Source organism: Pristiophorus japonicus, chromosome 23, assembly GCF_044704955.1.
Source record: "Pristiophorus japonicus isolate sPriJap1 chromosome 23, sPriJap1.hap1, whole genome shotgun sequence".
Lineage (NCBI taxonomy): Eukaryota > Metazoa > Chordata > Chondrichthyes > Pristiophoridae > Pristiophorus > Pristiophorus japonicus.
This window is the reverse complement of record NC_091999.1, coordinates 1292613-1316815: the sequence shown is the minus strand read 5'-3', so window position 1 is coordinate 1316815 and position 24203 is coordinate 1292613. Positions and strand designations below refer to the sequence as shown.

The following is a 24203-nucleotide window of genomic DNA, read 5'->3' as shown; positions in this document are numbered from 1 at the left end:
GGGTTGGAGGGAGTACTTTGGGTGGGGGTGAGGGAGGGGCGTAAGCTTGAGGAAGGAGCGTGGGAATTGGGCGTGAGGGAAGAGGGTTGGGTATGAGCGGTGGGGGAGTTAAGAGTGAGGGTGGAGGATGAAGGGAGGGGAGGAAAGAATGAGGGAGGGTCCGAGCAGGTGTCGGGCACCTCTGAGAAGGAGGGGAGTGAATGAAAGTGACATTGAAACCTGGTGCCACTCTTCCTTCAGCCCGACAGATAACGGGAAGGATGGACTGGCTCCACTGCAACAAATGTTATCAGAAGCCAGCCGGCAACGTCCGCTTCAGCATCACCAGCTGCAAGCACATATTCTGCCAGAAGTGCATCGAGCGAGGTAAGGGTGGATGGGGATCTGCAGCCGGTGAGGTGGCTCGGCAGGAAAATGTGAGTGACAGCTGGTGACGACTTCCTTTGCTTGGAACAGAGACTGGCTGCCATCTTGAGTGTCCCTCACACTCGGTCTGGCTGCCATCTTGAGTGTCTCTCATACGCGGTCTGGCAGCCATCTTGAGTGTCCCTCACACTAGGTCTGGCTGCCATCTTGAGTGTCCCTCACACTCGGTCTGGCAGCCATCTTGAATGTCCCTCACACTCAGTCTGGCAGCCATCTTGAGTTTCCCTCACATGGTCTGGCAGCCATCTTGAGTGTCCCTCACACGCGGTCTGGTGGCCATCTTGAGTGTCCCTCACACTCGGTCTGGCAGCCATCTGTAGTGTGTCTGCCAGTCAGAGGGTTAACTCCATCTACTCATGGGCAGACCCTGCAGCCTGTAGACCCTATTACAGTGTGTACTGGTGGGTGTTTGCAGACCATATGACACGGTGAAACAGCGATTTACTTGTACTTTCAATTTAGTATACTGTATTCGCTGCTCACGATGCGGTCTCTTCTACACTGGGGAGACCAAATGCAGAGTTGGTGACCGCTTTGCGGAACACCTCCATCCAGTCCGCTAGTGTGACCCTGAGCTTCCGGTCGCCTGTCACTTTAATTCTCCACTCCCACTCTGACCTCTCTGTCCTCGGTCTCCGATATTATTCCAGCGAAGCTCAACGCAAGAACATAGAAACATAGAAAATAGGTGCAGGAGTAGGCCATTCGGCCCTTCGAGCCTGCACCACCATTCTATAAGATCATGGCTGATCATTCCCTCAGTACCCCTTTCCTGCTTTCTCTCCATACCCCTTGATCCCTTTAGCCGTAAGTGCCATATCTAACTCCCGCTTGAATATATCCAATGAACTGGCATCAACAACTCTCTGCGGCAGGGAATTCCACAGGTTAACAACTCTTTGAGTGAAGAAGTTTCTCCTCATCTCAGTCCTAAATGGCTTACCCCTTATCCTTACACTGTGTCCCCTGGTTCTGGACTTCCCCAACATCGGGAACATTCTTCCTGCATCTAACCTGTCCAATCCCGTCAGAATTTTATATGTTTCTATGAGATCCCCTCTCATCCTTCTAAACTCCAGTGAATAAAGGCCCAGTCGATCCAGTCTCTCCTCATATGTCAGTCCTGCCACCCCGGGAATCAGTCTGGTGCAGATTCAGTAGTAATTTTCAAAAGGGAATTGGATATATACTTGAAATGGAAAAAATTGCAAGGCTATGGGGGGAAAGGGCAGGGTCGTGGGACTAATTTGGACAGCTCTTTCAAAGAGCCGGCACATGACGGGCTGAATGGCCTCCTTCTGTGCTGTAAAATGTAATTAAATTTAAGTTGATGACCTAATGGTAGCATGTTAAAGTACTTGGCTTTCCCTGCAGATCAGTAACACTATCTTTGCAATAAAATGCAATGACACACTGAAATGATTTTTTAAACTCAAGCAGCTTGGCTGCTGCCCAACACTTCGGTACCTGTAACTCGACACAAACACAGATCACAAACATCCAGCTCGAGGAACAGCACCTCATCTTTCGTTTTGGCACTTTACAGCCTTCTGGATTCAACATCGAGTTCAACAATTTCAGACCATAACCTCTGGCTATCTTTTTTCCCTTCCTTTTTTTTTTAACAACATGCCCCTTTTTTCTCTTTCCCATGGCAGCTGGTGATGATGCCACCATTCACACCCCACCTAGACTCATCTTTTGTTTCCTAACTTGTGCCATTACCATCTCATTTTTGTCCGTCATCCCTTTTGTCTCTTAAATCTCTCCTTCCTTCCACTCCATCACAGGCCTTCCCTTTTGTTCTTTCCTCCCCTCCCCCTTTCCCTGCTCCTGCACTTCCTTAAGAATCAGTTACAGCTGGACCTTTTGCCATTGCTGACCAAGAGTCACAGACCCGAAATGCTAAGTCCATTTCTCTCCACAGATGCTGCCTGACCCGCTGAGATTTCCAGCGTTTTCTGTTTTTATTACCGTGTATACTGATGGGTATTTGCAGTGCAGTCTATAGACCCTGTCAAAGTTCCCTCTAATTTTTACTCCAGATGCACAGTCCCTCTAACTATCTGAGCTGCCATTCAAATTTTTGCCCATGCACAGTTCCTTCCATGTAAAAAGCCATTGGGTGGCCTGGCCTGACGTCCAGAACACCACATGGCCGCACAGCTTAGTGGGAACGTTGGGCCCTATTGCAGTGTGCACTGATGGGTGTTCACAACTGTGGGCTGATTGCTGAGGCTTTGATAAGTAGAGTAAGTTAGTTTGTAAAATACTGTACAACAACAACAACTTGTATTTATATAGCGCCTTTAACATAGTGAAACGTTCCAAGACGCTTAACAGAAGTATTATGAGATAAAAACAATTTGACATCGAGCCGCATAAGTAGAAATCAGGGCAGATGACCAAAAGCTCGGTCAAAGAGGTAGGTTTTAAGGAGTGTCTTGAAGGAGGAAAGAGAGGCGGAGAGGTTTAGGGAGGGAGTTCCAGAGCTTGGAGCCCAGGCAACAGAAGGCACGGCCACCAGTGGTTGAGCGGTTATAATCAGAAGTGCTCAAGAGGGCAGAATTAGAGGAGAGCAGACATCTCGGGGGGTTGTGGGGCTGGAGGAGATTACAGAGATAGGGAGGGGCGAGGGCTATGGAGAGATTTGTAAACACGGATGAGAATTTTGAAATCGAGGCGTTGCTTAACCGCGAGCCAGTGTAGGTCAGTGAGCACAGGGGGTGATGGGTGAGCGGGACTTGGTGCGAGTTAGGACACAGGGCAGCGAGCACAAGGGGTGATGGGTGAGCGGGACTTGGTGTGAGTTAGGACACGGGGCAGTGAGCACAGGGGGTGATGGGTGAGCGGGACTCGGTGCGAGTTAGGACACGGGGCAGTGAGCACAGGGGGTGATGGGTGAGCGGGACTCGGTGCGAGTTAGGACACGGGGCAGTGAGCACAGGGGGTGATGGATGAGCGGGACTCGGTGCGAGTTAGGACACGGGGCAGTGAGCACAGGGGGTGATGGGTGAGCGGGACTGGGTGCAAGTTAGGACACGGGGCAGTGAGCACAGGGGGTGATGGGTGAGCGGGACTGGGTGTGAGTTAGGACACGGGGCAGTGAGCACAGGGGGTGATGGGTGAGCGGGACTGGGTGTGAGTTAGGACACGGGGCAGTGAGCACAGGGGGTGATGGGTGAGCGGGACTCGGTGCGAGTTAGGACACGGGGCAGCGAGCACAGGGGGTGATGGGTGAGCGGGACTGGGTGCGAGTTAGGACACGGGGCAGTGAGCACAGGGGGTGATGGGTGAGCGGGACTGGGTGCGAGTTAGGACACGGGGGCAGTGAGCACAGGGGGTGATAGGTGAGCGGGACTGGGTGTGAGTTAGGACACGGGGCAGTGAGCACAGGGGGTGATGGGTGAGCGGGACTCGGTGCGAGTTAGGACACGGGGCAGCGAGCACAGGGGGTGATGGGTGAGCGGGACTGGGTGCGAGTTAGGACACGGGGCAGCCGAGTTTTGGATCACCTCTAGTTTACGTAGGTAGACTGTGGAAGGCCAGCCAGGAGTGTGTTGGGATAGTCAAGTCTTGAGGTAACAAAGGCACGGATGAGGGCTTCAGCAGCGGATGAGCTGAGGCGAGGTGGAGACGGGCGATGTTACGGAGGTGGAAATAGGCGGTCTTAGTTATGCTGCGGATATGTGGCCGAGAGGGTCAAATATGACACCAAGGTTGCGAACAGTCCGGTTCAGCCTCAGACAGGAGTTGGGGCAAAGGATGGAGTCAATGGCTAGGGAACGGAGTTTGTGGCGAGGACCGAAAACAATGGCTTCGGTCTTCCAGTCATGTAAGCAAACTCTTAGGATTTGCTATGTAACTGCTGTTGGAGGCCCAGGGGTTTCCTGCCCTGGTGTAGAGTGGCATATAAGAGGCAGCCAGCCATGCTGCCTCTCACTTTGCAGTTGTATTAAATGGACTGAAGTCACACAGCCCTTACTCACAGTACAAGGCCTCGTGGAGTTATTCGATGGTAATTGCAGATATAATAACTGGCGACGAGAATACGGACTTACACGCGATTACGGCTACCTTTGGCACACTAAAAGACTTCACAGAGGGTGATGATTGGGATGCATACACGGAAAGGCTCAAGCAATATTTCGTGGCAAACGACCTGGCAGGGGAGACGGACACATTGGCGGAGAAGCACACGGTTACACTGCTGACTAGTTGTGGGCCCGAGGTCCACTGCCTCGTCAGGGACTTGCTGGCACCCACAAAGGTCAAGGATAAGACCTATGATGAGCTGACTGAACTAATTCGCGATACCATACAGATGACTTCCTCCCAGAATCGGAGCTCACTGGCAAGTACTGTACATAAAATAACGGCGATTGCAGGCAGAACTGTTGAACTAATAAGAACTGTACAGAGCAGAGCCTACATGCCTGCTGCTGCTAGGCCGCCAAGGGGTGTAAATGCGGAATCCGTAACACAATGCTGGCGTTGCGGGGGTAATCATGGGGCCCATCAATGTCGATTTAAAAACTATGCGTGCAAAAGCTGCAGACCAAGGGGCCACCTCCAGCGAACATGCAAACGTACTGCAACTCCCCACGTGGCAATGGAGTCGGCAGTAGAATCCCGATCCAGCGTGGATCACAGAGTGTGGGGTGCACACTTTCCCCACAAAAAGTTCTCCCATGATGATAAAAGTCAAATTAAATGGCGCTCCTGTATCCATGGAGCTGGACACGGGGGCGAGTTAGTCAATTATGAGCCAGAAGGCATTTGAAAGGCTGTGGGGCAATAACAATAACAAGGTGGGTGGGGCTGGGTCCGCGGCCGGATCAGCCATACTTGTTGGGTGGCGGGGCGGGCTCGGGGGGCTGGATGGCCTACTCCTGTTCCTAGTTCTTGTGTTCTTATGTTCTTAAGCTTGTATTCACCGGAGTTCAGAAGAAAGAGAGGTGATCTCATAAAAACGTTTAAAATTCTGACGGGTTTAGACAGGTTAGATACAGGAAGAATGTTCACAATGTTGGGGAAGTCCAGAACCAGGGGTCACAGTCTGAGGATAAGGGGTAAGCCATTTAGGACCGAGATGCGGAGGAACTTCTTCACCCAGAGAGTGGTGAACCTGTGGAATTCTCTACCACAGAAAGTTGTTGAGGCCAATTCACTAAATATATTCAAAAAGGAGTTAGATGTAGTCCTTACTACTCGGGGGATCAAGGTGTATGGCGAGAAAGCAGGAATGGGGTACTGAGGTTGCATGTTCAGCCATGAACTCATTGAATGGCGGTGCAGGCTCGAAAGGCTGAATGGCCTACTCCTGAACCTATTTTCTATGTTTCTATGTTTCAAAGCACAAAGACCCAAGCTGAGCCCAATTCAGATAAAGCTGCGCACTTACACCAAGGAACTAATACCAGTTATTGGCAGTGCGAACGTAAAAGTATCCGATGATGGAGAGGCACATCAGCTGCCACTGAATTGTACCAGGCGATGGGCCAACGCTGCTTGGCAGAAGCTGGATGGGGAAGATTCGGTGGAACTGGGAAGACGTCAAAGTATTATCGTCAGTGGACAATGCTTTCTGTGCTCAAGTGCTGAGCAAGTTCCCATCTTTATTTGAACCAGGCATCAGCAACTTCACAAGTGCCAAAATACAGATCCACTTGGTCCCCGAGGCACAGCGCGTTCATCACAAGGCTCGAGCGGTCCCCTACATGATGAGAGAGAAAGTGGAGATCGAATTGGACAGACTTCAAGCAAGGGAATCATATCGCCAGTCGAGTTCAACGAGTGGGCCAGCCTGATTGCTGCGGTACTAGATGTTGTGTATCTGTAAAGCATGCACTCCCATGTTCCGCCACCAGAAAGTGCAACCCCTGAAGTCCCAAGGGATCCCAGCATCCCTTGGGAACACTGTATATAAGGCCTGTTCCTCACTCTGGAATGTCTTAATAAAGACTGAGGTCACTGTTACTGTAACCTCTCTGTGTGCAGTCTCATCTGTATTAGGAACACAATAACTGGCGACGAGTATGTGAATCCAACGCAAAGATGCAGAAAACTGTGGGCATCCTGGAGAAGTTTTCGTAAGGTGAGAACTGGGAAGCCTATATCGAACGACTAGACCAGTACTTTATAGCCAACGAGCTGGACGGAGAAGGAAGTGCTGCAAAAAAGAGAACGGTCCTCATGATCTGTGGGGCACCGACCTACAGCCTCATGAAGAATCTTCTGGCTCCGGTGAAACCCACAGATAAGTCGTATGAGGAGCTGTGTACACTGGTTCGGGAGCATCTTAACCTGAGGGAGAGCGTGCTGATGGCGAGGTATTGGTTCTACACATGCCAGCGATCTGAAGGTCAGGAAGTGGCGAGCTCCATCGCCGAGCTAAAGCGACTTGCAGGACAATGTGAGTTTGATGGCTACCTGGAGCAAATGCTCAGATTTTTTTGTACTGGGCATTGGCCACGAGACCATCCTATGAAAACTTTTGACTGTAGAGACACCGACCCTCAGTAAGGCCATTGCGATAGCATAGGCGTTTATGTCCACCAGTGATAACACCAAACAAATCTCAGCACACAAGTGCTAGCAATGTTCATAAATTAACTGGAACTGTGTTTGCGAGCAGAAATGTACAGGGCAGAAACCACGAGTCTGCAACTGCCAGCAGGCCTCAGGTGACCCAGATGACTCAGAGCCCACAACAAAGGTTGAATCCAAGGCAATTCACACCTTGTTGGCGTTGCGGAGGCTTCCATTCAGCCTATTCATGCCGCTTCAAAGGGTATGTTTGCAAGAGCTGTGGAACAATGGGGCACCTCCAACGAGCTTGCAGACGAGTTGGAAGCTCTGCAAAACCTGCTAACCACCACGTGGCAGAGGAAGATCGGTCCATGGTGGATCAAAGCAATTTCGATCCTCAGAGAGAGGAGGCAGATGCTGAAGTACACGGGGTGCACACATTTTCGACGAAATGTCCACCTATAATGCTAAATGTAAAATTGAATGGCTTATCCGTAGCCATGGAACTGGACACTGGCGCTAGCCTCTGCCTCCTACTGGCCAACTGTTGCCCACAGGAAAACCAGAAAGTTGGCAGAGGGATATGGAAGCTGAACGTGAAACTGTTGACTCCGGAAAATGTGGAGGAACTCAAGAGGGATTACAAAGGTTGGAGAACCATAAAACCCCTCTGTGATTCCCCGATGCACTGGTGGGAAACAATCAAGACAAACATCAAGAGGTTCTTCATCCTCAAAGGTGTTCAGGAGGCGAGAGGGAGACAGAGGGAATTGTCCCAACTCCAGAAGAGTATGCAAAACCTGCTCCTGCTGCAGTCGATGGGGGTCGATGTCGCGGAGGAACAAGCCTCGCTCTTTGCCTCAGAGTCCTCCAAAATCATTTTCTGCTCCAGAGTCCGCTCCGTCGAGCAGGATGAGACGTGTTCGCGCTTCTTCTTTCAAAAGGTACATGGGGGGAGCTCTGTGATCACCAGCCTAAAGGAAGAAGACGGTTCTGTGACGTTTTCGCAGCCTGACATGCAGAGGATCAGCAAATCCTTCTATGCCAGGCTGTATAACGTCAAACCCACAGACCGCACGGCCTCCCAGTAGTTCCTGTCGTCTATCACGGAGATCCTAAACGACAGTGAGCGGGAGAGTCTGGACCACCCGTTAACTCTGGACGAGATGACAAAGGCCGTCCAGTCCCTTGCGACGAGTAAAACTCCCGGAAGCGACGGCTTGTATTCGGCTCTGTGGGACTGGATGGGCCAAGACCTGCTGGAAGTGTACGAGAGTATGCTTCTGGCTGGCAGTATGTCAGAATCAATGAGGAAAGGCATCATCACCCTCATCTACAAGCAGAAGGGGGAGAGGGAGGAAATCAAAAACTGGCGGCCCATTTCGCTGCTCAATGTGGACTACAAGATCCTGTCAAAGGTCATCGCCAACAGGGTCAAGCCTGCTCTTGAACTGGTGATTCACCCGGACCAGACCTGCGCTGTCCCCGGCAGGAAGCTCTCTGATAGCCTGGCGCTACTCAGGGATACGATCGCCTACGAGCGGGACAGGGGGGTGGACACCTGCTTAATCAGCTTAGACCAGGAGAAGGCCTTTGACAGGATATCGCACACGTACCTGATGGACGTGCTCTCCAAAATGGGGTTTGAGGAGGGTATCCGCAATTGGATCCAACTACTCTACAGAGACATCAGTCGTGCAGTTCTAATCAACGGGTGGGAAACTGAAAGCTTTCCGATCAGATCTGGAGTCAGGCAAGACTGTCCTCTCTCGTCTCTCTTGTTTGTGTGTTGTATCGAGCCCTTTGCCGGGTCCATCAGGAAGGATGCGGGCATTAGAGGGGCGACGATCCCAGGCAGCAGAGGCACTCAGGTCAAGACCTCCCTGTACGTGGACGACGTTGCCGTCTTTTGCTCGGATCCGCAGTCGGTCCGCAGATTGCTCACAATCTGCGACCAGTTTGAACTGGCCTCGGGAGCAAAGGTCAATCGCAGCAAGAGCGAGGCCATGCTCTTTGGCAACTGGGCCGACCGATCCTTTATTCCCTTCACCGTTAAGCCAGATTACCTGAAAGGTGTTGGGAACATGGTTCGGAGCGGACGGGGCATGCGCCAAAAACTGGGAAGAGCGTATCGCCAAAGTGAAGCAAAAACTGGGATGGTGGAAGCTGCGCTTCCTCTCCATGGCAGGAAAGAACCTGGTCATCAGGAGTGAGGTGCTCTCGGGGTTGCTGCACGTGGCACAGGTCTGGCCCATCCCTCGCTCCTGTGCCGCGGCAGTCACCCGGGCCGTCTTCCACTTTGTCTGGAGATCCAAAATGGACCGCGTCCGCAGAGACACGATGTACAAATCTCTGGACAGTGGAGGAAAGGATGTTCCGAACGTGGCCCTCATCCTGATGGCCACCTTTGTGTGCGGCTGCATCAAGTTGTGCACAGACCCCCCGGTACGCAAACACCAAGTGTCACTACGTGCTGAGGTTCTACCTGTCCCCGGTGTTGCGAAGGATGGGCCTGGCCACGCTGCCGTGAAACACCCCCACCAGCTGGACCATGCCTGTCCACCTGTCCTTCGTGGAAAAGTTTTTCACAAAAAACCCCTTTGACCACAAGGCCATAGAGCAGTGGTCAGCACGTAAGGTCCAGGACGCCCTACGAAAGGAGAGGGTGGACCCTGTCGGGTGGTTCCCTGAGCAGACTGTCGAACTCGTCTGGCAGAACGTCTCATCGCCAGAGCTGTCACACAAGCACCAAGACGTAGCTTGGTTGGCGGTGAGGAGGGCCTTACCCGTCAGAGCGTTCATGCACAGCCGACGTCTCATCAACACGGCACGGTGCCCCCGAGTCGGCTGTGGGGAGGACGAGACTGTCACCCACCTCCTTCAGGATTGCGCCTTCGCGAGGCAGGTTTGGAAAGAGATGCAGTGGTTGCTATCGAGGTTCATCCCGAGCAGCTCCGTAACACAGGACTCTGTGCTCTACGGACTGTTCCCAGGGACACACACCGAGACAGACATCACCTGCTGCTGGAGGGCCATCAACTCGGTCAAAGACGCTCTTTGGTCTTGCCGAAACTTGCTGGTCTTCCAGAGCAAGGAGATGTCCACGTCTGCGTGTTGCAGACTGGCGCAATCCAAGATCCAGGATTACGTGCTGAGGGACGCACTTAAAATTGGTGCAGTCGCCGCAAAGGCACGGTGGGGAAGGGCCACAGTTTAAAGCCCTTCTGCCGCGGTAAACCCAGGGGCAGGAATCAGTACAAAACCCCCTCGGGCCGTACTTGTAACTTCTTTGTGTACATGGAGCACTATGATCTGTAAACACCTATGTAGTGCCATGTACAATGCAAGGTCTGTTTCGTAATGCACGTTGAAAAGAAAAATGTAAATGTACCGTCACCCATTCCGTGTACTGTATAGTGACACGTGTAATGTAATTTGTTGAATGTACCACCATGTATCCCGTATTGTACCGAATTGTACTGGAACTGAAAAACAAGGAAATGTATCGAACGGAACTGCCGTCAGCATACAAATGTAGTGTATGGGATTGCTGACCGCAGCTAAATGTACTGAACAGCTTTTGAATGTACTGTACAAATTTTTATATGAATAAAGTATATTTTGAAATAATAAAAAAAAATTTAACGAAATGTCCACCTATAATGCTAAATGCAAAATTGAATGGCTTACCCGTAGCCATGGAACTGGACACTGGCGCTAGCAATCCATCATGAGTAAAAAGATGTTTGAGAGACTGGTGCAATAAGGCATTCAGACCAGCCCTGAGCCCCATCCACGCGAAACTGAGAACGTACACCAAAGAGCTTATCACTGTCTTGGGCAAGGTCACCTACGAGGGCACGGTGCACGAACTGCCACTCTGGATTGTCCCGGGTGATGGTCCCACACTGCTTGGAAGGAGCTGACTAGGCAAAATCCGCTGGAACTGGGATGACATCCGAGCGCTATCACATGTCGATGAGGCCTCATGTACCCAGGTTCTTAACAAATTTCCACCCCGTTTTGAACCTGGCATTGGAAACTTTTCTGGACGAAGGTGCGGATCCACTTGGTCCCAGATGCACGACCCATTCACCACAAGGCGCGAGCGGTACCTCACATGATGAGGGAGAGAGTGGAAATCGAGCTGGACAGGTTGCAACGCGAGGGCATCATCTCCCCAGTGGAATTCAGCGAGTGGGCCAGCCCGATTGTTCCAGTACTCAAAAGTGATGGCACGGTCAGGATTTGCGGCGATTATAAAGTAACTATTAATTGTTTCTCGCTACAGGACCAATACCTGCTACCTAAGGCAGACGACCTATTTGCGACGCTGGCAGGAGACAAAACATTCACCAAACCCGATCTGACTGGCCTACATGACGCAGGAGCTGGAGGAGTCTTCAAAGGGCTTCACCTGCATCAACATGCACAAGAGACTGTTCATTTACAACAGATGCCCGTTTGGAATTCGGTCGGCTGCAGCGATCATCCAGAGAAACATGGAGAGCGTACTCAAGTCGGTACCACGCACAGTGGTTTTTCAGGACAACATATTGGTCACGGGTCGGGACACCACTGAGCACCTACAAAACCTGGAGGAGGTCCTCCAGCGACTGGATCGCGTAGGGCTGCGGCTGAAGAGGTCGAAATGCGTCTTCATGGCAACAGAAGTGGAGTTTTTGGGGAGAAAGATCGCGGCGGATGGCATTCGGCCCACAGACACCAAGACAGAGGCTATCAGGAATGCGCCCAGGCCACAGAACATCACGGAGCTGCGATCGTTCCAGGGACTCCTGAACTATTTTGGTAACTTCCTACTGGTGTTAAGCACCCTCTTAGAGCCCCTACATGTGTTATTGCGCAAAGGTGAGAACTGGGTATGGGGAAAAAAACAAGTAATTGCTTTTGAGAAAGCCAGAAACATTTTATGCTCCAACAAGCTGCTTGTATTGTATAACCCGTGTAAAAGACTTGTGCTAGCATGTGATGCATTGTCGTACGGAGTTGGGTGTGTATTACAACAAGCTGTGGGGAAGTTGCAACCTGTCGCCTATACCTCCAGGAGCTTGTCTAAGGCCGAGAGGGCCTACAGCATGATTGAGAAAGAGGCATTAGCGTGTGTGTTCGCGGTAAAGAAAATGCATCAGTACCTGTTTGGCCTCAAATTTGAGCTGGAAACTGATCACAAGCCCCTCATATCCCTGTTCGCTGAAAACAAGAGGATAAATACAAATGCTTCAGCCCGCATACAAAGATGGGCACTTGCGCTATCAGCGCATAACTATATCATCCGCCACAGACCAGGCACCGAGAACTGTGCGGATGCTCTCAGTCGGCTACCATTCCCACCACGGGGGTGGAAATGGCGCAGCCTGCAAACTTGTTGATGGTCATGGAAGCATTTGAAAATGATAAATCACCTGTCACGGCTTGCCAGATTAGGACTTGGACCAGCAACGATCCTCTGCTGTCCCTAGTAAAAAAACTGTGTACTGCATGTAAGCTGGGCCAGCATCCCCGTTGAAATGCAAGAGCTAATCAAGCCGTTCCAGCGGTGAAAGGGCGAGCTGTCCATTCAGGCAGACTGTGTGTTGTGGGGTGACCGCGTAGTGCTACCCAAAAAGGGCAGGGAGACGTTCATCTCGGATCTCCATAGCACACACTCGGGTATAGTAATTGATACGTTCTAACTATACAGTATAAATGCACACGAGGCCCATGCTTGAGAGAAGGTCAATCTGTGACCTATCCTTTATTCCTTAGCACTCAAGTGATGAAGGTGGGTGGAGCTTCCCCTTTTATACCTGAAGGTCCAGGTTAGGAGTGTCTCCCACCTAGTGGCCATTGTTCTCACAGTGTACAACTTAGGTCAGATTATACATGGGTTACAATGCTGGTTGAATACATGACAGTAATGATGAAAGCGATAGTCAGATCCCACATGTGGTGGCCGGGTATCGACTCTGACTTAGAGTTCTGTGTACGGCAATGCAGCGTATGTGCTCAGTTGAGCAACGCGCCCAGAGAGGCACCACTAAGTTTGTGGTCCTGGCCCTCCAGACCATGGTCGAGGATCCATGTCGACTATGTGGGCCCGTTTCTCGGTAAAATGTTCCTGGTGGTGATGGATGCTTTTTCAAAATGGATTGAATATGAAATAATGTCGGGAAGCACCGCCACCACCACCATCGAAAGCCTGAGGGCCATGTTTGCCACCCACAGCCTGTCTGACATACTGGTCAGTGACAACGGGCCGTGTTTCACCAGTGCCGAATTTAAAGAATTCATGACCCGCAATGGGATCAAACATGTCACCTCGGCCCCATTTAAACCAGCCTCCAATGGGCAGGCAGAGCGGGCAGTACAAACAATCAAACAGAGCCTTAAACGAGCCACAGAAAGCTCCCTCCAAACCCGCCTGTCCCGAGTACTGCTCAGCTACCGCACGAGACCCCACTCGCTCACAGGGGTGCCCCCGGCTGAGCTACTCATGAAAAGGACACTTAAAACCAGACTCTCGCTGGTTCACCCCAACCTGCATGATCAGGTAGAGAGCAGGCAGTAGCACCAAAATGTAAATGATGGTCGCGCCACTGTGTCACGGGAAATTGATCTGAATGACCCTGTGTATGTGCTAAACTATGGACATGGTCCGAAGTGGATCGCGGGCACGTGTTAGCTAAAGAAGGGAGTAGGATGTTTGTAGTCAAACTAGACAATGGACAAATTTGCAGAAAGCACCTGGACCAAACGAGGCTGCAGTTCACAGACTGCCCTGAACAACCCACAGCACACACCACCTTTTTCGAGCCCACAGCACACACCCAAAGGATCAACGATACCACCCCGGACCAGGAAATCGAACCCATCATAACCAACAGCCCAGCAAGGCCAGGCTCACCTAGCAGCCCTGCAGGGCCAACAACACGCCAGCCCAGCGAGGGCACAGCCAACACACCAGAACAGACATTTGTACCGAGGCGGTCCACCAGGGAAAGAAAGGCTCCTGACCGCCTCACCTTGTAAATAGTTTTCACTTTGACTTTGTGGGGGGGAGTGATGTTGTGTATCTGTAAAGCATGCACTCTCATGTTCTGCCACCAGGGAGCGCATCCCCTGAAGTCCCAAGGGTTCCCAGCATCCCTTGGGAGCACTGTATATAAGCTGGCCCCCTAAGGCCTGTTCCTCACTCTGGAGTGTCTTAATAAAGACTGAGGTCACTGTTACTGTAACCTCCCTGTGTGCAGTCTCATCTGTGTTAGGAACACACTACTAAAGAGCGATGGCACGGTCAGAATCTGCGGCGACTACAAAGTAACGATCAACCGACTCGTTACAGGACCAGTACCACTACCCAAAGCCTTTTCGCAACATTAGCAGGGGGAAAGGCGTTCACCAAGCTGGATCTGCTTACATGATCCAGGAGCTGGTTGAGTCATTGAAAAAATTAACATGCATTAACACACACAAAGGACTGTTTGTGTACCACAGGTGCCAGTTCGGGATTCGCTCGGCTGCAGCCATATTCCAAAGAAATATGGAAAGCCTGTTTAAATCGGTTCCACGCACCGTCGTATATCAGGACGACATCCTCATCACTGGCCGCGACACCTCCGAACACCTGCACAACCTGGAAGAAGTTTTAAGTTGACTAAACAGAGTTGGACTCCGGTTGAAATGATCCAAATGTGACTTCTTGGCGCCAGAGATAGAATTCCTGGGGAGGAAGCTTGTGGCAGACGGCATAAGACCCACAGACTCGAAGACAGAGGCCATCAAGAATGCACCCACACCACAAAATGTAATGGAGCTGCGCTCGTTCCTGGGACTCCACAACTATTTCAGTAACTTTCTTCCAGGGTTGAGTACCCTGCTGGAACCGTTGCAGAAGCTGTTACGTAAGGGAGACGATTGGGCTTGGGGTAAATATCAAGAGGTCGCCTTTGAGAAGGCCAAAAACCTGCTGTGTTTGAATAAGTTGCTGGTATTATATGACCCATGTCAACGTCTAGTTTTAGAATGTGATGCATCGACGTACAGTGTCGGGTGTGTTTTGCAGCAAGCCAATGCAGTGGGCAAGCTCCAACTGGTTACATATGTGTCCATAAGCCTATCAAAGGCCGAAAGAGGCTACAGCATATTTGAAAAGGAGGCTTTAGCCTGTGTTTACGGTGTAAAAAAGATGCACCAATATTTGTTTGGACTCAGGTTTGAGTTAAAGCCCCTAATCTCACTGTTTTCGGAAAGCAAAGGCATAAACACCAGTGCTTCGTCTCGAATCCAAAGATGGGCACTAACACTGCCTACGACTATGTGATCCGCCTCAGGCCAGGCACTGAAAACTGCGCCGATGCTCTCAGCCGACTACCGTTGCCCACCACCGGGGTGGAAACGGCGCAGCCCGCAGACCTGCTACTGGCCATGGATACCTTCGATAGCGAAGGGTCACCCGTAACGGCCCGCCAAATTAAGACCTGGACCAGCCAGGATCCTCTGCTATCCCTTGTAAGAAGTTGTGTCCTCCATGGGAGCTGGTCAGCGGTCTCTATAGAGATATGCAAAACGAGATCAAGCCGTTTCACCGTCGTAAAGACGAAATGTCGATCCATTCAGATTGCCTCTTTGGGGCAACCGCATTATCTTGCCAAAGAAAGGCAGGGAAACCTTCATACGTGACCCATCCAGGAGGCATAGTCATGATGAAGGCTATCGCCAGGTCCCACGTCTGGTGGCCCGGCATTGACTCGGACCTGGAGTCGTGCGTGCACCAGTGTAACACATGCTCACAACTGAGCAATGCTCCCAGGGAGGCTGCATTAGTTTGTGGTCCTGGCCCTCAAAACCATGGTCCAGGATCCATGTGGATTTTGCGGGCCCCTTTCTGGGAAAGATGTTCCGGGTTGTTGTGGACGCCTGCTCCAAATGGATTGAATGTGTAATAATGGCATCCAGCACATCTGTAGCCACCATCGAAAGCCTCACGGCCATGTTTGCCACCCATGGCTTACTCGACATTCTTGTCAGCGACAATGGTCCGTGCTTCACCAGCTCGGAATTCAATGAATTCATGACCCGTAATGGCATCAAATTTGTCAGATCTGTCCCGTTCAAGCCCGCATCCAATGGCCAAGCGGAGCGGGCAGTCCAAACCATAAAGCAGAGCTTGAAACGTGACACAGAAGGCTCCTTACAAACCCGCCTGTCCCGGCTCAGCTACAGAACACGACCCCACTCACTTACCGGGGTTCCCCCTGCAGAATTACTAATGAAACGAGCACTCAAAACCAGGCTCTCCTTAGTACCTCATTGATCAGGTGGAAACCAGGCGTTATCAGCAAACCACGCACCATGATCGCGCGGCTGGTATCACGCGACATCGCTGTAAATGACCCTGTGTTTGTGCTGAATTACGGTCAGGGCCCCAAGTGGGTCGCCGGCACTGTATTAACCAAGGAGGGGAATAGAGTGTTTGTTGTCAAGCTGCTTAACGGTCAAATGTGCAGAAAACATTTGGACCAAACCAAATTACGATTCACAGATAATCAGGAACGACTGGAAGAGGACCACATCTTCAGCGACCCACCGACACACACCCAATTGACAGCAGACCTCGCTGCCAACCACGAGGATGATCCCACTCTATTCCCCAACAATCCAGCCCAACCAGTCGCGCTGCAAGACAGCAGTGGCCCAACCAACTCACCCAGGCCAGAAGTGACACTCAGACAGCCAACCAGGGAGCGCAGGGCTCCGGTTCGCCTTAACCTGCAATCAACTCGCATCGAAGACTTTGGGGGGGAATGATGTCATGTATGCAAACTCTTAGGATTCACTATGTAACTATGTACGATGTGCCACCTGAGGGCGCTGCTGTTGGAGGCCCCAGGGGTTTCCTGCCCTGATGTGCAGGGGCATATAAAAGGCAGCCAACAATGCTGCCCCTCACTTTGTAGTCGTATTAAATGGACTGAAGTCACACAGCTCTCACTCACAGTACAAGGCCTCGTGGAGTTATTTGATGGTAATTGCAGACATAATACTTCCCAATATTCAATTGGAGGAAATTTCTGCTCATCCAGAGCCGGATGTGGGACAAGCAGTCTGACATTTTAGAGGCCGTGGAGGGGTCAAGAGAAGTGGTGGTGAGGTAGAGCTGGGTGTCATGATGACCTGACCTGCCTCAGTCCAACTCGGGAGCGCGAGCGATCACAACGAAGGTGTGCTGAGTGTTACATTGTGGCTTTCTCTCTCTGTGTTACAGATAAATGCAGCATCTGCGGATCAGCCTGCAAGCACTTGGCGCTGACAGACAACGTAAGAAGCTACTTACTGCCTCTCACTTTCTTTCACATGAAGAAAATAGTGTCTCATGTAATTTAAAGGAAATAAGAACATACGAAATAGGAGCAGGAGTAGACCATACGGCCCCTCGAGCCTGCTCCGCCATTCAATAAGATCATGGCTGATTCGATAATGGACTCAGGTCCACTTCCCTGCCCACTCCCCATAACCCCTTATTCCCTTATCGGTTAAGAAACTGTCTATCTCTGTCTTAAATTTATTCAATGACCCAGCCTCCACAGCTCTCTGGTGCAGCGAATTCCACAGATTTACAACCCTCTGAGAGAAGAAATTCCTCCTCATCTCAGTTTTAAATGGGCAACCCCTTATTCTAAGATCATGCCCCCTAGTTCTAGTCTCCCCCATCAGTGGAAACATCCTCTCTGCATCGATCTTGTCAAGCCCCCTCATAATATAGGTTTCGATAAGATCACCTCTCATTCTTCTGAATTCCAATGAGTAGAGTCCCAACCCTCTCAATCATTCCTCATAAGTCAACCCCTTATCTCCGGAATCAACCAAGTGAACCTTCTCTGAACTGCCTCCAAAGCAAGTATATCCTTTCTTAAATTTGGAAACCAAAGCAGTATTCCAGGTGTGGCCTCACCAATACCCTGTATAACTGTAGCAAGACTTTCCTGCTTTTATACTCCATCCCCTTTGCAATAAAGGTCAATATTCCATTGGCCTTCCTGATCACTTGCTGTACCTGCATACTAACCTTTTGTGTTTCATGCACAAGGACCCCCAGGTCCCGCTGTACTGCAGCACTTTGCAATTTTTCTCCATTTAAATAATAACTTGCTCTTTGATTTTTTTTCTGCCAAAGAGCATAACCTCACACTTTCCAACATTATACTCCATCTGCCAAATGTTTGCCCACTCACTGAGCCTGTCTATGTCCTTTTGCAGGTTTTTTGTGTCCTCCTCACATATTGCTTTTCCTCCCATCTTCGTGTCGTCAGCAAACTTGGCTACGTTACATAATAACATGAATAGCTTTGAAATGACTTAGTGTTTCAGAGAGGGGCTTGTAATAGAGCAGTGTATGTAATAGATTGGGATTGCGTCAGACTTGGGAGTGTATTAGATTGAGCATTGAATCATTGAACCACAGACATTTCCAGTACGGAAGGAGGCCATTTCGGCCCATCGTGTCCGTGCCGGCCGACAAAGAGCTATCCAGTCTAATCCCGCTTTCCAGCTCTCGGTCCGCAGCCCTGCAGGTTACGGCACTTCAAGTGCATATCCAAGTACTTTTTAAATGTGAGGGTTTCTGCCTCTACCACCTTTTCAGGTCGTGAGTTCCAAACCCCAACCACCCTCTGGGTGAAGACATTTCCCCTCAAATCCCCTCTAAACCTCCTACCAATTACTTTAAATCTCTGCCCCCTGGTTGTTGACCCCTCTGCCAAGGGAAATAGGTCCTTCCTATCCACTCTATCTAGGTCCCCACATAACTTTATACACCTCAATAAGGTCTCCCCTCAGCCTCCTCTGTTCCAAAGAAAACAACCCCAGCCTATCCAATCTTTCCTCATCGCTAAAGTTCTCCAGTCCTGGCAACATCCTGGTAAATCTCCTCTGTACCCTCTCCAGTGCGATCACAGATTGCAGATCACACATTGCTAGTTGTTTGTGTGTTCGATGCCTGTTTGGGTGAGGTATGGTGTGGTGCACTGTGGCAGCAAACTGTCAGCACATTTAGTCGACAATGTAGAGGGTGAAGCTGACGCAAATTTAGCCACTCTGTCTTCTTTTAGATGCCGGCCTACGAACGGATGTACTTCAAAAAGCCAGTGGAGATCTGCAGGAAATACCTGGAGCACATCGCACAGGTGAGTGGTACTCACTGGGATTAAAACCCACCCAGCAACCGGCTAGGTGAGGACGCTCTGCTGCGAATGGCTGAACTCCCAACCTAGGCGTCATATTTGACCCTGAAATGAGCTTCCGGCTGCATATCCACGGCTAACTAAAACCGCCTATTGCCACCTCCGTAACATCGCCCATCTCCATCCTTGCCTCAGCTCATCCGCTGCTGAAGCCCTCATCCATGCCTTTGTTACTTCTAGACTTGACTATCCCAACGCACCCCTGGCTGGCCTCCCACATTCTACCCGACATAAACTAAAGGTGATCCGAAACTCGGCTGCCCCGTGTCCTAACTCGCACCCAGTCCCGCTCACCCATCAGCCCCTGTGCTTGCTGCCCCGTGTCCTAACTCGCACCCAGTCCCGCTCACCCATCACCCCCTGTGCTCGCTGCCCCGTGTCCTAACTCGCACCCAGTCCCGCTCACCCATCACCCCCTGTGCTCGCTGCCCCGTGTCCTAACTCGCACCCAGTCCCACTCACCCATCACCCCCTGTGCTCACTGCCCCGTGTCCTAACTCGCACCCAGTCCCACTCACCCATCACCCCCTGTGCTCGCTACCCCGTGTCCTAACTCGCACCAAGTCCCGCTCACCCATCACCCCCTGTGCTCGCTGCCCCGTGTCCTAACTCGCACCGAATCCCGCTCACCCATCACCCCCTGTGCTCACTGCCCCGTGTCCTAACTCGCACCGAGTCCCGCTCACCCATCACCCCCTGTACTCACTGACCTACATTGACTCCCGGTTAAGCAACGCCTCGATTTCAAAATTCTCATCCTTGTTTACAAATCCCTCCATGACCCTCGCCCCTCCCTATCTCTGTAATCTCCTCCAGCCCCACAACCCCCCGAGATGTCTGCACTCCTCTAATTCTGCCCCCCTGAGCATCCCTGATTATAATCGCTCCACCATCGGTGGCCGTGCCTTCTGTTGCCTTGGCCCAAAACTCTGGAATTCCCTCCCTAAACCTCTCCGCCTCTCTACCTCTCTTTCCTCCTTTAAGACGCTCCTTAAAACCGACCTCTTTGACCAAGGTATCTGCCGTAATTTCTTCTAATGTGGCTCGGTGTCAAATTTATTTGTTTGGTCTTATAACACTCTTGTGAAGCGCCTTGGGAACATTTACTACATTAAAGACGCCATATAAATACAAGTTGTTGTTGTTGTGCTCGGGTAGGTGCGGGGGGCGCGGGTGGGTGAGGGTGGAAGGGCCACTGACTGTATGGAAAGGGGAAGCCAAGATTCTCACAAGCAGTGGTGACCTGAAAGAGCGTGCGTTTGAGGGTGGAGGGCTTGCACGGTGGCTAATGGAATCTCGGTGTTGTTCACCACCAAAAGCAGCTGGGGATATTCCAGGGCCTCGATATTAACCCCCTTCTCTCCACAAAGGAGATAGGGTTACAGAAAGAAAGACTTGCATTTATATAGCGCCTTTCACGACTACCGGACGTCTCCAAGTGCTTTACAGCTAATGAAGTAGTTTTGCATTCAGCAAGCAGCAAAAGAGATGAAAGTTGACCAGTTTCCCTGCCTGGTGTTGTTTGAGGGAGGAGTTCCTGGTAAAAGACAGACAGCACCCCCAGGAAACACCCTCCAGGCCAAGTCCCCAATAAATAGAGGGAATACTTCTGCGCAGAGAGCACTCCATTGGGGACCTCCGCCTCCTCCGGCAGACGAGGATGTCAATGTGGAGAGTGTGTAAGAGCAGCCAGTACAGGAGTCCCCTCCACACAGAACTAAAAGGCATGGAGGGGATTTCCCGGAGGAGGCTCAAGTTGTGAGGCGCCGTCTCCCGGGGGAGGTTTCGGGGCTTGGCGCCGATGAGGAATTCCGTCCGGACAGGGGTCAGTTCGGACGGGATCGCCCCACATGCTTGAGCCTCCTCGACACACCTAACGGATTCAGGGCCCAGTGCTGTTTTTAACAACTTGATGGCATTGGCCGTGCGCGGACATCGGCCCAAAAAGGGCACTGTGCCAGCTCCTCTGGTGCCATCCAGCACGCTCCTCCGCCATCGAGCAGGTCCCTGACCCTGGTCACCTTGCCAAACACAGCCCTCTCATCCGCCTGCCACGTAAAACTGCGGTTGTGGAGGTACGGATTCCTGAGCAGCGGCTCCTGCAGGACAGCCGCCACTCCAGACGGGGGAGAGCTGCGCTTGGTGGTGCTTGGGGTCTGTTCCAAACCCTGATGAGTTCCTGGCAAAAGACAGGCTGCCCCTGCATGAAGCTCCTGACGCCCCTCAGGCTCACAAACAGGAGCTGCATGTCGTAATTGAGGCTGTCCTGCTGGCGGATGAAATACGTCATCAGCGCACACCATCAGGAGGGTGCTCGACATACAGGTAACTCTGCAGGGTCTGAAGACGGAAAGCCTCAAGCTGGGTGCCAACACACACCAACGACTGACCGCCCTCCCTAAGCGGGAGACTCAAGACCGCGGCAGAGACCCAGTGCTTCCTGTTGTTCCAGAAGAAGCCCACCAGTTTTTTCTGTATCTTGGCGACAAACGCAGGGGGAGGGGTCAAAGTGACCAGCCGGTACCACAGCATAGCGGCCACCAGCTGGTTTATGACTAGCGCTCGACCCCTGTAGGACAGCACTCGGAGCAGTCCTGTCCAGCGCCCTAGGCGAGCGGCGACCTTGGCCTCCAGCTCCTGCCAGTTCGCCGGCCAGGCTTCCTCGTCGGGGCTAAGGTAGACGCCCAGATAGAGCGGATAGGTCGTGCTCCAGGCAAAAGGCCTGAGCTCCTCCGGCAGGGAGTCCACCCGCCACTGACCCACCAGGAGTGCGGAACATTTCTCCCAGTTGATCCTGGCACAGGATGCGTCCGAGCAACTAGCTCCACAACTATTTTGTTGTAAGACAATAAACAAAGTGCCCCCTGTTTAAAGGGGGGAGGGGGGCACACACCAAAAACTTTTCAGGTGCCCCCTTGTTTTTTTGTTTTTTTGCGTTTTTTTTTGATGGCACCAACACACAAATTGTACAAGTGCCCTCCTGGCTAAAAGCCGGGGTGGGGGTGGGGCGGGGGGGTGGGAGCACTAAAACCGGCACAATAAACAAATTAAACTTTAGACAAAAAACATCAAATAAAAATTTGGTTGCCGGGGGTGATGATGCACTCCAGTCCCTCCGGCGCCCACCTCTCGCAGAAGGCCGCGAGCGTACCGGTGGACACCGCGTGCTCCATCTCCAGGGACACCCTGGCTCGGCTGTAACCGCGGAAGAGAGGCAGGCAGTCGGGGCTGAACGACCGCCTTGACCGCCTGCTGCCTGGACCGGCTGATGGCCCCCTTGGCCAGGCCCAGGAGCAGTGCTGCGAGGAGGCCTTCCGACCTGCCCCCTCGGGATCAGGAGCGTGGGACTGAAGTGCAACCAGAATTTGAGGAGCAGCCCCTTCAAATATTGGAAGAGGGGCTGCAACCTCGCACACTCAGTAAAAACATGGAACACAGACTCTTCCAGACTGCAGAAATTGCAGGCGGCCTGCGAGCCCATAAACCGACTTAAAAACTTATTGCACGGGACTGCTCCGTGCAACACCCTCCAGGCCAAGTCCCCAATAAATAAGGGGAGGACTCCCGCGTAGAGTGCACTCCACTGGGGACCCCCGCCTCCTCCGGACGGCAAGATGGTGCGCCATGGTGTCCGGACTGCAGACGAGGATGGCAACGTGGAGAGTGTGCAGGAGCAGCCTGTTATGTCTTGGATAAAGAGTCAGACTAGATGCTGAAAGTTCAAAGTAAGTGTGACCGCAGTCCTTTATTACAGATCTCAGAGTGCCTCTCCAGCCTGTGAGGCCTCGTTATACACAGGGCTCCCAAGGGATTGTGGAATGGGATTCCAGGGGATAAACCCTCTGGTGGTTAGACATGGTAATTACAGGTTTACAAACGTGACAACACTCCGCAGCCCCTCCCCCGCCCCCCCACCCCCCCAAAGTCAATAGTGTAACTATTTACAATGTGAGTCGATCTGGGGCCTTCCTTTCCCTGGTTGATCGTCTTGGTGCAAATGCTGGTGTTGGTGAGTTGTTTGTTGGGCCCTCGCTGGGCTGCTGCGCAGCTGGCCTTGCTGGATTCCTGGGGGTGGTGAGCTTTGCTGGGCTGCTGTGGGTGATGGGTTCTACTTCGTGGTCAACCGCTGGGTCAGTTGCCACGTGTGTGTGTGTGTGTGTTGGGGGGTCAAAAAAGGTAGAGTCTATTGTGGGGTGTTCTGGATAGTCCGTAAGCCTGCGTTTGGTTTGGTGCAAGTGTTTTCTGCAGGTGAGTCCATTTGCGAGTTTGACCACAAACACCCTACTCCCTTCTTTGGCCAAAACAATGCCAGCAATCCACCTGGGACCTTGTCCATAGTTCAACAGGATCATTTATCTCAATTTCGCATGACACATTTGCACGATCGTGATATGTATTCTGTTGAAGCCGCCTGCTCTCTACTTGTTCGTGTAGATCAGGGTGGACTAGCGAGAGCCTTGTCTTAAGTGCCCTTTTCATGAGCAGTTCAGCGGGAGGGACCCCGGTGAGCGAGTGGGGTCTTGTGCAGTAACTAAGCAGGACTCGGGATAAGTGAGTCTGCAGTGAGCCTTCAGTTACCCTTTTCAAGCTCTGCTTGATTGTTTGAACTGCTCGTTCTGCCTTACTGTTGGACGCTGGGGCAGATGTGACATGTTTGATCGCATTGCGGGTCATGAACTCCTTGAACTTGGCACTGGTAAAGCACAGCCCATTGTCACTTACAAGGACATCAGGCAGGCCGTGCGTGGCAAACATGGCCCGTAGGCTTTCAATGGTGGCGGCGGACGTGCTTGGCTTGACACATTCAATCCATTTGGAGTACGCACTAAGAACAGTTTTCCCAAGAATGGGCTTGCATAGTCCACGGTTTGGAGGGCCAAGACCATAAACTTAGTGGCGCCTCCCTGGGTGCTTTGCTTAACTGGGAACATGTATTACATTTGTGCACACAGGACTCTTAAGTCTGCATCGATACCGGGCCACCACACGTGGGATCTGGCTATCGCT

At 51.8% G+C, this 24203-nt stretch overlaps 1 protein-coding gene across 1 annotated transcript in view; it reads left to right on the top strand.

The window, feature by feature from the left end:
* The first annotated feature begins 243 nt into the window (after nt 1-243).
* Nucleotides 244-24203, top strand: part of LOC139235676 (E3 ubiquitin-protein ligase RNF212B-like) — a 202084-nt gene continuing 178124 nt past the window's right edge. Inside the window, exons 1-3 of the mRNA XM_070866716.1 lie at nt 244-366; nt 17222-17274; nt 19065-19139. Of these exons, the coding sequence (XP_070722817.1) occupies nt 261-366; nt 17222-17274; nt 19065-19139 (234 nt within the window). The 5' untranslated portion in view covers nt 244-260. The remainder of the gene's footprint in view (nt 367-17221; nt 17275-19064; nt 19140-24203) is intronic.